Below are 13904 nucleotides of genomic sequence, written 5' to 3' on the forward strand. Positions count from 1 at the left end.
CTTTAGGTATAGAAATCAAAGGGAACAAGGATTTCTTAGGTAGAGTGATCTTAGGGTTTTAGGATCCTTGGTCACTTATTATTAATATGAGCTCTATAACTCATAATTTCATATGAAACCTAATATTTTTAGATTCCTAAAACCATCAAATAAATAAGATCGATTATTGATTCAAGGTTCAACTTTTTAACCTTTCATACTCCTTATAGCTTTGTTTTGAGGTAGATAACGATAGGAAATACTAGGATAACTAACAATCAAGAGTTATCAAGAATCACTAGTATCGAGTAATAACCTACCATATCATTCCCTAAAATAACTCACATAGATAGGATCGAAAATTGATAAATTGTAACCCAAACATTAATTAATTTCATTGTTACAATAACTTATGCATTGTTCCTATAAGTTTTCTAGCCCTTAGGTGTTCATGCTTCAAGCCCCAAATTGGCTTTTTAGCCTCTTATAGGAGTGATGTGATATTCACAATCCATAATAGAGTAAAAAATTCATAATTTGAATCAAAAGAAACTAAAAACAATATATTCAATAAACAAGAAAAGAAACAAACCCAAAGTTGTTTTCTTTTTCCACCACAAATGTCAAATTCCCCGACATAGGACCCTCAACCCTAGAACTAAGAGAGTTTATATAATAAATTCAATAACCTTACATGTGGCATACTCCCATTGGCCACTTATTACAAAGAAAAGTCATAAACAACCTAAAACAACTTCAAAAATTACAAATTCTAAATGAGTATGATGCATTTTGAATTGGATGAAGGCATTTGGAACTCATTTTGACATGTCTTGAAGCTCAAAATTGATTAACGGTGGTTGATTTTGAAATTTAGGTAAGTTCCAAATCAATTTCAAACTCATAAGTGGTTAAGAAAAGCCCAATTTGAAATCAACAAGGTGAGTTCAAAACTCACAATGAATTTCGAGCTCACCTATTACCTAAGTGTGTTTGGTATATTTTCGAGTTTGAAATATGTGCCTCTTGTTTGAAATAGGTAGGGAATTCAGACTTAGCCTCTACCAAAAGTTTCATCACATTCCTTTTAGTTTTAAATGGCCAAAAACCATGTCGAATTCAAGTTGCCAATTTTGAACTCAACTTTCCTCTCTATCCTGTTTTTTAAAAACACACATAACTTCCTAGTTTCAATTTTTATTTACACATTGTTTAAAGCGTTATATTCCCGACTTCTCAAGCTTCAAAATATTTCTTACCTAAAATAGACTTCAAGAAGTGCTCAAAATCTTGCCTCAAAGTTTAGGTACATGTTGCTACCAAATTTCAAGTTCTAAATTTCCATGCAAACTTGAGGAATTTTCATTTCCCATATTCATGTGCCTTCTTTCTTACTTCATAATGGTCATTCCTCATCTCCCAAACTCATGACATCCTCGTTTTACCTTTTCTCATATTCCATGAGTCTTAACTCGCTCATTTTCTCATTTAACCCCTTTGTGATCTTTTAAAATCTAAAGCGATTTCAATTTGCACCCTTTTCTTTCATTAAACCTAAGATAAATCTCCAAAATAAAATTTAAACTCACGGCTAGGGTCTTTGTATCGATTTGGGTCAAGTTGAATTATTTGAGTGTCTTATGGTGCATAAATCTTATCGAATATACGTCATTGGAGCACATATTTTGGCTCCAATCAAACACCTATCTCGATGACCAAGATAAGTCATCCTTTCAATTAGAAAGTAGTGTCCTACAATCTCAAATAGATTGCCTACGTCTATAAACCAATTGTGAACTAATCGTCTAATTAATTGTAAGAAACTCATGACTTAGATCTTCTATATAGATCCTAATGTACCTAAGTCATGTACAATGTAAGTGATATGTGTGTACAATGTTAGTGATACATGGCATGAATGCTCAACATATATAATGCATAAATGGGATAGAGAAAGGATAATTGAAATTATAATATAAGTATTAATAAATTCTATTTATTGTTACATCATGTCATACTTTTAAGGACTTTATTCCAATAATCTCCTACTAGCTTTAAAAACATACTAGGTATCATAGAAAGAATATGTTTCACAGTCATATCATCTCTATAAGTTATCTCATAAAACATGTAATACTTCTTCTATATGTATTTTTATCTTATGGTGGTTTTTTAGTTCTTTAGATTGTGCTGCTACCCTATTGTTTTCACAAAATAGGATTATGGGCAATACAATCAAGGTATCTACCCCAAGTCCCATGAGGAACTTCTTAAGCTAAATGACTTTCTTTGTTACTTCAAAAATAGCAACAAACACTACTTAAGAGTGTATACATACCTAGAGATACACCTATGAGAGACTGTTTATCAAAATAAAAATTTGAAATTATGTACTTAATGGGTATTGACTCATCACCATGGAACATAAGTATAAAATCCGTACTTAAGTATATGCTTGACATCTGTCCAATAATTTAGTTTTGAATTGGAGTGATCTTGATTGATGATAATAACCCTATGTCATTCCCAATAAGTAGATATTATTTACATACAAGATCTAGAACACCATTATGCTTCCTTACATCTTCTTGTATACTCAATGCATATCTTTGTTTTGATCAAAATCAAAAGTCTTGATTTCCTTATCAAAACACTTGCTCTGTGAGTGAGATGCTTACACTAATCCATAAATGAATTTATGAAACTTGCATATCAAATGCTCTTAGCCTTTTGCTATGCAATCACATGGTTGCATCTAATAGATGTTATCATCAAAATAATAATTCAAGAAATTTATCTCGACATTCATTTGTCATATCTCATAGTTAAGACGCACCATAATGGTTACAAGTACTATGATGGATTTGAGCATGACTATTGGTGAAAAGGTTCCCTTATAGTTGAAACAATGTTTTGAATTATGACCTTTAGCTACTATATTAGCAACATAAGTCTCAATATTTCCACCTACTCTTGTCTTCCTCTTGTAGACCGATGTACACCTATGAGTTTTATCCCTTCAAGTGCTTTTATAAGACCCAAACTATGTTTAAGACTCAGACACATCAACATCACTCATTGCAAATCTATAGAATACAATCATCCCACTACAATGAGGCACTCGTGTACTAGAAATATCAGGAATGATATTTGTCTCTACCCTTGGATCTATAGTATCCTGTGCAAATATGAGATTATCTTTTATTACTTTCCAGTCTATATCGCCCTTTGTCTTATTATATTCATTATTAGAAATATGACACTTGTATCAATAAATACCTTCTAACCACCTTGTCAATAACTTTGAGATCCTTTTGCATATCTTGCAACTAAAATATACCTCTCTAGTAAAAAAGTAAAACACAATCTCCAAAGCATAAGAGGAAAAGATAGGAAGATAATGGAGAAGAAAGAAAGAAGCATAACTAGCAACTCTAGCTTTTGTTATCTACCTTATTTGGATGTAACAACAATTTCTTGTAACTTCTTAATCTAGGTTAGTCTACCTAATTAACCTAAGGATAGAAGTTATCTAATATTGACATATGGATGGTTGGAATTCCTTATGATAAGACCATAATTTAGGTTATTGGTCAGCCTACCAATGCTCGACTAGCTATATTACTATCCAAGCTCCCTTGTGGGTCTAATGAAGTTTGACAAGGTTGTTCTAGCTCAGGGTTGCATGAAGTTTGGCATCCAATAACCACACCTGTTGTCACATGCCCTTTGTGTTCTAGGTGTCCTACTAATACTACTAGATATTTATGGTAATACAAAGAACACAAACCTAGTTGGGAACCAATTAGTATCATTTGATTTTTATTTTTCTCTCTCTCTCTCTTTTTATGCCAAAGATGACATACCATGGTTATCATCACATTTAATATGCTTAGAAGGAAGACTACTTTTCTTTTTAAACAAAATGTCTCACTTAGATATTTATAAGAGTGATGTTTTTTAGCAAACAAAAAAAAAAAAAAAATACTACTTTGTACAAGGTATTTCACAACTCAATTTAAAATCTAAACCTATAGTACATAATATGAGAATCTACTTAAATATAGGCCACATATTGGGTTTAAGAGTGACTTGGTGCTTTACAAAGAGTATGTAAAAGAAAAGAAAAAATTGGTACAATTTCATACATTTTTGCAAGTGCAATTGGAAGATTTAATTAATCATACATGATAATATATAGTCCTAGCGATTAAGGCAAGATAAACATAAATAAAACATTCAAATATCAAAATTATTTTATAGAATGAAATTTTCTGTTGGGTACCCACGAAAGAACCTTGGTGAAGGCATAAGAGAATTACTCCTGAATTGAAAGGACAAACAAATGTGGAAACATAACTGCATATTAACTAAAAGCTCCAAAGATATAAAAGATACAAATATATCATGTAAAATTATTAGTTTTCTTGTATTTTTCATTGGAATGTTCTCTTCTTTTTTATTTCCATATGTTACACGTTATATAACAACCTCACTGTCTCTCAAACGTACCATGTCTAGGTACATACTTCTATTTCTTAATCGGACCGGCATCCAAAGCAAGAGTGTTCACAATAAAATCAGGAGGGTCTTCCATCCAAACAATGAAATCCTCAAGTCGAACTGCGTAGCAAGCAAGCTTATGTGCCACTAAGTTGGCTTCCTCCTTCACATATGCAAACTTGAAAAATTCGTACTTTTCTATACTTTCCTTATTGAGCAAAGGGTAGGAGGTCTTGGAACAAAGGTCGCTTCCGAGTTTGGCAGAATCTCCTTCCATGAACACGCGAGTTAGTCCAAGATCATGGCCAAAGCGTAATCCTAATGAAATTGCTAAGGCTTCAATGCTTTGTGGGAAGCTTCCGTATTTCACTTTCCTTGACATAGCAGCGATAAGATCACCCCTAAAATCTCTCACCACTATCCCAATACCAGCATCTCCAAATTCAGAGAATGAGAAACCATGGAAGTTGATTTTGTATACACCAGGTGGAGGAGGACACCACCTAGACTCCTTTGCTCGAACAAATGAAGCCTGTATATATAGGGAAAATTAGGGTATTGGTTAGCATCAATCCAGAAATTTAGTAGCACAATTACCACGTACAAGTGCAAATCTATAGGAAATCAGAAAATAGATTGACACAAAATTGGTATATATCCACCATACAGAAGAATTTTTACTCTAGAGAAAGAGTTATCCCCATATGCTCACAAATATATGATTGAATGAGTACCCACACTGCTAGAGAAACAGCTAAATGGCTAAGAGGCATACAGCAATAACTTGGCTGATTATGTATCCCTGAGCTAACATGATGTGAAAGTTCTCACTCGATTGTGCTCAAAAGGCTCACAAAAATAAGTTCAGGTTCATAGAAATAGACATGATAATATGTACTCAAAGCTTTGTATCTCTTATACAATGAATTCTAGTAAACTATCAACATGTAGGCCAAATACTATAGAGCTTAGTTCTATAATCCTTATTTAATTTCCATGACTAGAGGATCTTGAGGGGTTTACCTCAGCTGCAACACGTCCAGGTGCAGCAGCTTTCCTTGAGTTTTGACAAGGAAGAGCAAGAACTGCAAAATTTGGATCAAAGTCCTTGCCCTTATCTCCTGCAGCACATAGCAACATGTAACAAAACCAACTCTTAGTAACTATCCTAAGTTGTGTGCTACATGAGTGTGTGTGTAACTATCCTAAGTTGTGTGCTACATGAGTGTGTGTGTGTGTGTGTGTGTGTGTGTGTGTGAGAGAGAGAGAGAGAGAGAGAGAGAGGCATTCAGACCTGAGTTGGAGCCTGTTTCAAGAACCTTCCTAGTTGCCATTGCCTAGAACAATTAAATGGATGTAAAAAATTTGTAAAAATAAAGTAGTCCAAGATATGTAACATAAAGAAATATTTGATGTACCAAAAAAGGGATTTATCATAGCTAATGGTGCAGCCAACAAGACTGAGAGAGAGAGAGAGGGAGAGTATATTCTAAAAGTAAACTTGAAATTGTGAAATACACCTTTTGATGACCATGATATTAAAAATTAATTCTCTTTAAGCACATAAATTCACTGTATTCAACAAAATGTGACTAAAGCTCCTTCCCTAATGTTTGATTTTATATGTGACTAAAGCTCCTTTATCTTTTATGTTCAATTTTAGCTATCTAACAATAAGAAATCTCATGAAATGACTATATGATCTAAAAATTAAGTTCATCCTACACTACTATCCAGATAACATGGCTACTAGTAGAATCTATTTTACTAAATATTCTTCAATAGTGAAATGACTAAGATTTTTTTTTTTTTTGTGGCTTATGTTCAATTTTAATTATTTGATGGGTAATAAAATCTTATGAAAATGCTAATATCTATTGGCTAAACCTATGGTATCTGAAGAGCATGATTGCAAGCTCATATGTTTTAATCAAACATAGCCATTGTAATCAACTTATAAACCATGATTTGGTTCTTGCATCACATCTATCATAATCTACATGTGTTATTCGGTTAATTAACAAGCTTTGTTAAATAATATCATCTAATTCATTAAATCTTAGGAGTCCATTTGACAATGATTTTAGGAAACACTTTTAGTATAAAAAAAATTTTGAAAAAAAAAATTAAGTATTTGATAAAATTTTAAAAATACTTTTAAAAGTATGAAAAATCACTTCTAGCGTTGAAAAATCATTAATTGTATTTTTTAAAACTAGTTGATAGATAATTCACCTAAAAATGCTTTTTGAGAAAATATTTTCACTAAAAATACTTTGAGTAGAATACTGTTAAATCAATAAAAACAAAAACAAATCTAAAAATAAGAAATTTGTGAGTCGAAGTGAAAAATTATTAAGGGTCGATTGGCAGCTATCATACAACTTTAATTTCATTAAGTGAGGATGGTGCCATAGGCTGAATAGAAATTTAATATCATAATTACCATAGCTGAAAATTTAACGGGACTCTAAATAATTACCAAGTTGATACAAAACCACCATATCAAAGAACTTTTTTCCAAGAAGATAAGAGGGCAACTTACATAATTAAGGTTACCAATAATCCGCAATGTTTATAAAGATTTTACTTAAATGTAGCTAGATGAGCAATTAAACTAAAATGATATGAAAGCTTTCACTGGATTGTGCTCAAGAGGCTTAACCTAATAAAAATTTTGGCTTCTCAAAAGAGTTAAAGGATTGAAGCTCGACCCACAAAGGCAAGTCTAAGTATGGTTGAAGCAAAGATTAATGTTGGAGAAGAAGTAAAAGCTCTTCCTCATCAAACACTTCATGCTAAAAGGTTGATGGAAAAGGGTCTTGAAATATGTTGGAAAGAAAAAGGGAAAGTTATCTTGATTTTTTTAACTTAAGGAAACTTTATTACCATTAATCTAAAAAATTATATGTTTGCATTATTTACTTAAGAAACAGACAATTTACTTACTTTTAAGTTGTGAGATGCAAGACTATGAAATGATGGTTTTATATATGCATGTTGATATGATACAACAAAAAGCTATATTTTTTTTCACAGCAGTGAGGTTCAAAAAAACCTAGGGTTGCTCAAGCAGTCAACTCCATAGATGATGTATTATCACAAATATGAGGAAGCATATTAGCATTTTATTAAATCCAAATATGAATAAAAAAAATTATTCTAGTAAGTGGGAACAAAACTAAAATAAACTTGATATCGTGTACTAGTTCCAATAAATACAAAATGAGGATTAAATAAACAGATTTCGATGGTATATGGTAAATCGATTTAATGACTTAATAATTTAATTTAAATTATTAAATAAATTAAAAATATTTATTAAAATAACTTAATGTCACAACTTAAAAGTTAAAAATAACTTTAAGTATTAAGTTAAAATGACTAATTTGTTTTTATTTAAGTTTAAAACCATATTTATAAAAAAAATTTAAGATTAATATAAATTAAGTCATTAAATTGATTTACCAAACACTTTCTCCAATTGAGATTTAAAACCTACTTCTATACTATTTATTTTCCAAAACTAGATGCTCCTAGCAGTTTACCTCTGTCTGACGTATGGTAGTAACACGGCTAGGCCTAACAGCTTTCCTTGACTTTTGACGAGGAAGTGCACGAACTACATAATTAGGATCATAGTTCTTGCTTTTCGCTTCTGCAAGACATAGCAAAGTTAGCACATATTTATTAGAACAAAATTGTGGATAATAATTAGAATAAATGTCTATTTATATTTCCAAAGTTTAAAGCAAAGTTAGAAATGGAGATCTCAAACTAGCATACTTGGGAAAGTGGGAAAAAAAATTTCCTTAGAATATTTGATGAATCGAATGAGGAATTATCCTTCATATGAAGAATTACTTCTTAGAAATTTAGAAAGAGAGAGAGAGAGAGAGAGTTAAAGTAACATACCTAAGCTAGGGCTTGTTTCAAGAGCCTTCCTAGCTACTCTCACCTACAACAATTAAATGAAAGATAGAATTTATTAATTAAAATAAACTAATTCAAAATGACATGTAGTGAAAACGGTAGAACCAAACAAGACTAAAAGAAAGAGAGAGATACAACGATGGAGTGAGTTAAAACTACAATAGATTCAATATGGGGTAAAAAAAATGGACATCCATGCGCATATACCCAACAATCTTGATGCAAAAAATATGCATTTTGACGGCCTCATTATTGAAAAGACCTCCTCTTTAGGCAAATACAATCACGACATTCCCCTACCTCTCATCCAAAGAAATGAAATTAAAAATAATAATAATAATAAAATCCTGAAAATAAGAAGAAAAAAATCAAATATTTCCAAAAATCCCTAAATTACCGAGTTCATAGGCTCTTCTACACTTCAGTACAGGAACAGTCCCTTTCAAATTTTCAATAACCTTTAAAAAGATAAATCAACTCCATACCCAATTTTTTTCTCACTATGAACACCGAAAGAAAGAGAGCAGGAAATCTAAGAATCATAAAATCAAGGGGATCCAAACAAGCAAGACTAACCCATTCACATCTTCAACTATTTTATCCAAAGAACCACAACAAAGGCAGTTCAAACCATAAATTATTAAGACATTGTACAAAATCATTTATAAAAGAGTGCAACTACCTCCTCAGTACATTCATTTGATCCCACTGGGTGGCCTGCGAACCCTTCTTCAGGAAGCCCTTGTGGAAGTTCATCAACCTCCATTTTTTCTACTTCCTTTTTTACCGGCTTCACCATTTTACCTATATTTTGATCATAAATGAAGCCAGTCGGTGGTGGAATAGCATCATCTTTATCCGTCATCTTCTCCTCTGAGTTTGTCCTCTTTGTTTCTCCAATTTTCTCACCTGTGAATCTGCGATGTTAGCGATCAAAGGATGGAAATGGGAAACTGAGAAGAATCGGTGACAAGCACGAAGTTAAGTCTCTGAGAGGACAGTGCTTAAAACAGCCAAGATCTGCGAAAAAGCAATGAGCTTGATTTCCTTTTCTGCTTTGGATTTTGGCTATTTTCACTGTGAATTTGAGAAGAAAAGACAAAAAAAAACAGCAAGGAGGTGAGTTGGTTTTCTCAGAAACAGACTGCAGCGTGGTGTTCATGTGGACTACGAGAAGAAAGGTCCAGGTATTATTTGAAACATCATGTTTGGATGCTTGGAAAAGTGTATTTTGGGCCTGACGGAAATTGGACCAGCTTTGGTCTTTAGAGAGTTACTATTGGTCTCATCTGGGCCCCGCATTGGCTGAGTAATTAACTTCTGCTTGTCAAGTTTTAGAAGTTTGTATTCCCCAAAAAAAATTAAGCTAAAATTTTATTTTATCACATTATAAAAGGAGTCAGGTGTGTTCTAGTGAAGGCATGTGCACAAAAAAATCATATACACGGGTATGTATAATGGAAAGATGAAATTTTGAATTGGTCGAGAGATGAAAATTTGAATGATAGAATTTGAGTCACTAATAGACTATTGAAAAATATCTCGAAACTCCTATTTAGTGTATGGTACTTTTATAAAATGTCATATATTAGTGCTTTTTGCACAAATATGTTTATAGAATAAGACAGAGTATCGAGAATATCTCGATAGATTTTCTATAGCATGAGAAAACACTTTTATGAGATCAAATGAGCTTGTAAGGACTATAGGTTATTTTCTTTTCTTTTTTCTTTTCTTTTTAGCTTAGAAATTTCCCTCTATGTGCCTTAAAAAAACTCCATCAGCATCTCTTGACCGTTCAACTTAAGATATCAGGTTTTAAGGATCACTTAAGGCCATTAACCCTTCAAGTTTCACCTCAAGCTCTTTAGAACAAGTCCAATTTCTAACTTATTTCAACCTCAAGGGTAACTAACCCTTCCACTTTTATAATGAGTGAAATGATGGTGACTCCAAACCATTCAATTATGAAAACTAATCATAGTTTAACAATATCACAACCAATACCCTTTCAAGACATTTATTCAAACTTTAGGACAATCAGAGAAGACATGAAGTGTGGACCAAATGAGAGAATGATGTTTGTCTCTAACATGATATTAAAAGATGGCCCACATGTTGTCCTAATTTAAATTTAAATAATTGTGTGAGATAAGGTCATCATCAGCTAGTCTATTTTTTTCCTACTAAGGGCCCCTAGCCTAGTCTATTTTTTTCCTGCCTATGAGTTTTCCATCCTTCTAGATAGGTCATCAAGGGTTAAAGGTAAGATCTAAAGTATTAAGGGTTTTGATCTACATCACTTAAGCCGTCATGGCTAGAGGTATATTATTCTATAAAGTATTATTATTTCTTTGGCTTTTTCAATTTTATTTTCATCATTCCATACTAAAATTTTTGTATAAAAATCGGTTAGATTTGAAGCAAAATGTTTAATGAAGTTAGATGAAATATTCTGATTAAACATTGTATTAATTCTTTAAATATTTTCCTCCCTAAAGTTGTATTGCGAATTTAAATTTGCATTGAACACAAAATTCAAATAAGAAAAGCAAAAGTTTAAGAAATGAAACATTGATTCAGTAAAACTTCAAATATACTAAATTAACATAAAATTCAAATAAATAAAAATTGCAACGTATTTCTATTTCTTAATAGAAGAATATAACAACTTACTTTAAACTATATAGATATTACTCATTTTGAATTCAAAAGGCTCTCATGACTTTAAAATGTATTTACCTAATATATAACATATGGAATCTATACATATATAACATTAGAAACTTTTTCCCCTATCAGATATGGGATATCAAAAAGGAGCATCCAAACTAAAAATATTCACAATAAAATCAAGAGGGTCCTCTAAACAATGAAATCCTTGAGACAAAACTGCATAACAAGGAAGCTTATGTGCCACTAAGTTGGCCTCCTCCTTCACATATGTGAACTTGAAAAATTCATAAGTTGCAATACTTTCTTTTTTGAGCAAAGGTTGCTCCCCTATTTGGCAAAATCTCCTTAACACCCAATTTAGTCCAAGATCAAGGCCAAAGCATAATCCAAGTGAAATTACTAAGGCTTCACTACTTTATGTGAAGCTACCATATTTCACTTTCCTAGACATACTATAAGATCACCCTTAAAATCTCCCACCTCTATCTCAATACTAGCATCTCCAAATTCAGTGAATAAGAGACCATAGAAGTTGATTTTGTAGACACCAAGTGGAGGACACTAGAGAAAGAGAGAGAGAGAGAGAGAGAGAGAGAGAGAGAGTCATCCCCATATATATGCTCACCACTAGTCCTGATTTTTTATAATGATTAAACACACATAATCGGTGAACCCTATAGTGCTGTATGTGCAAGATCTGATGTAAGCTACACTGCTATCCACATAACATGCTAACTAGTAGGATCTAATAATTTTAAAAAAATAGTCACATTGTTCAATAAGATACCTGATTTCCTTATGACTTATTGTCAATTTTAATTATTCTATAGAAATTAAAATCTACATAGGTTGTTTCACAAATTAAAAGTTTTGCTAAATAATATCATTTAATTCATTTTCTCAAACCTTTCATTTAAAAAATCATACAATTAAGTACCAATAATTAGAATTTATTTCAACAGTAAATTAAATCACTAAAAACAAATGTACACCTAAAAACAAGAATATAAGGAAACTAATCAAAATGATTGCCAAGCTCATACAAAACCACTATATCAATGAATCTTTTTTCACGACAAGATAAGAGAGTTATCTACATAATTAAGCTTACGAATAGTTTTACTCAATGATTATCAAGCTCATACAAAGCCACCATATCAAAGAACTTTCATTCCCAATAAGATAAGAGAGTTATCTACTAATAGATGTTTTTTACATCAGTTAAGTTCACTACAGAAAGTTAGGCTTGCTCAACCAATCAACTCCATAGATGATGAGGATAACTTTGATTCAATGTATGACAGAATGTGGTTTTTGTCATCAGTCAAAAAATTCAACGGTATAGGAGAGAAAAATTTAAAGGAACTCAACATCAGTTAAGTTGAAAAAAAAATTTAAAATTTCATACAAAATTTAAATCAACTAAAAAAATGTTCTAGTTGATAAAGGAAGTCAAATACATGCAATAGACTCTTGGGAGCACAAAATGGAGAAAATATAGCAACCTTTTGACGTAGAACTTGAACGATATTTCATCATGTACTTTTAGTATATGTAATATTTAATTTGTACATATCATCCAAGTTGATCATACAATCAATCCAAGAATGTCAAAGGTCATTCTTTGAACCATATGTTCTTTGTGGTATCAAACCAGGAAAATAAAACCAAACCCATGGCCAACCTATAACCAACTCTTACTATTCAGATTTTCCATTAGTATTCAAGTCTTGTTTCCATCAATCTCAACAAATCAAATCTTCTCCTATGGCACTCATTCGAAGTCTGAGATTGATGAATCATCTATTTGAGATCAACAAACCATCTGAGAAAATAACAAGTTCTAAGGAAAAAGAAGTTGACAATCCACTACTGCAAATGTAGATACATAACTTCTTGGCTCCTTTGGACGTATGACTAAGGAAGTGATTGTGCTACTAGATGGAATGGAAATAGCCTATGATGTTTGGAACTCTTTAGAAGAAAAACTTTTATCGATGATGAAAGAGAAAGAAGTGCAAATAACTAATAGACTTCGAGAGCTTAAAAGAGGCGTAAAGTCCTTAATAAATACCTTAGAGAATTCAAAGGTATATGTGGCTCTTTGGCTACTAAGAAAAGACTAACGAGTGATCTTGATAAATTCTTTCAGCTTGGTCAGGGCCTTGGATCAAAGTACATGGATTTTTGAGTTGCCATGCTATCAAATACACCATACCCCTCTTGCAATCAGTTTGTTCTAACTCTACATGGGCATGAACAAATGTCAATTGATGTGAGTGAAGAGGGTAAAGATATGATCAATCATGAACAAGCATATTTTAACCATGGACATAGTGATTGCTTCAATAACCATGGACATAATGATCAAAAAAATAAAATCTAGGTTTAGGATATAAGCATTTTAAAATCAACTTTAGCAAAAAAGTAGCCTCACAATAGAAGCAACAGCCTCAAAAAACAGGTGATATCCTCACTTGCCAAATCTATAATAAGGCTAATTACTCTCCTTTGGATTGTTGGAACTGATTTGATTACTCCTATCAATCAGAAGAAATCCCTTGAAGTCGTTGTTGCTATGACATTGAATGAAGAAGAATGTGGTCCCAACTTCTATACTGATTCAGGAGCCATAGCCCACATAAAAAGCAATCCTGGTAAAATGTCCAAAGTTGTTCCATATAAAGGAATGAAAAATTTTTGGTTAGGAATGGAGAACCTTTAAGGATATCACATGTTGGGGAGGCTAAATTAAAAACTATATATAGAAACTTAGATCTTAAGAAAATCTTAGTTGTTCCAAAGATTAAGAA

At 32.0% G+C, this 13904-nt stretch overlaps 1 protein-coding gene across 1 annotated transcript; it reads right to left on the minus strand.

Annotated features, from left to right (window-relative positions):
- Positions 1 to 4372: 4372 nt before the first annotated feature.
- LOC104881814 (uncharacterized) lies at positions 4373 to 9646 on the minus strand. Its single transcript, XM_010663128.3, has 6 exons — positions 9098 to 9646; positions 8398 to 8440; positions 8031 to 8140; positions 5777 to 5819; positions 5506 to 5603; positions 4373 to 5014 (listed from the first exon to the last, which is right to left on the minus strand). The coding sequence occupies exons 1-6, from the start codon at positions 9278 to 9280 to the stop codon at positions 4511 to 4513; spliced, it is 981 nt and encodes a 326-aa protein (XP_010661430.1). The 5' UTR covers positions 9281 to 9646; the 3' UTR covers positions 4373 to 4510.
- Positions 9647 to 13904: the final 4258 nt, after the last annotated feature.

This window comes from Vitis vinifera, chromosome 15 (assembly GCF_030704535.1).
Source record: "Vitis vinifera cultivar Pinot Noir 40024 chromosome 15, ASM3070453v1".
Taxonomy (NCBI): Eukaryota; Viridiplantae; Streptophyta; class Magnoliopsida; order Vitales; family Vitaceae; genus Vitis; species Vitis vinifera.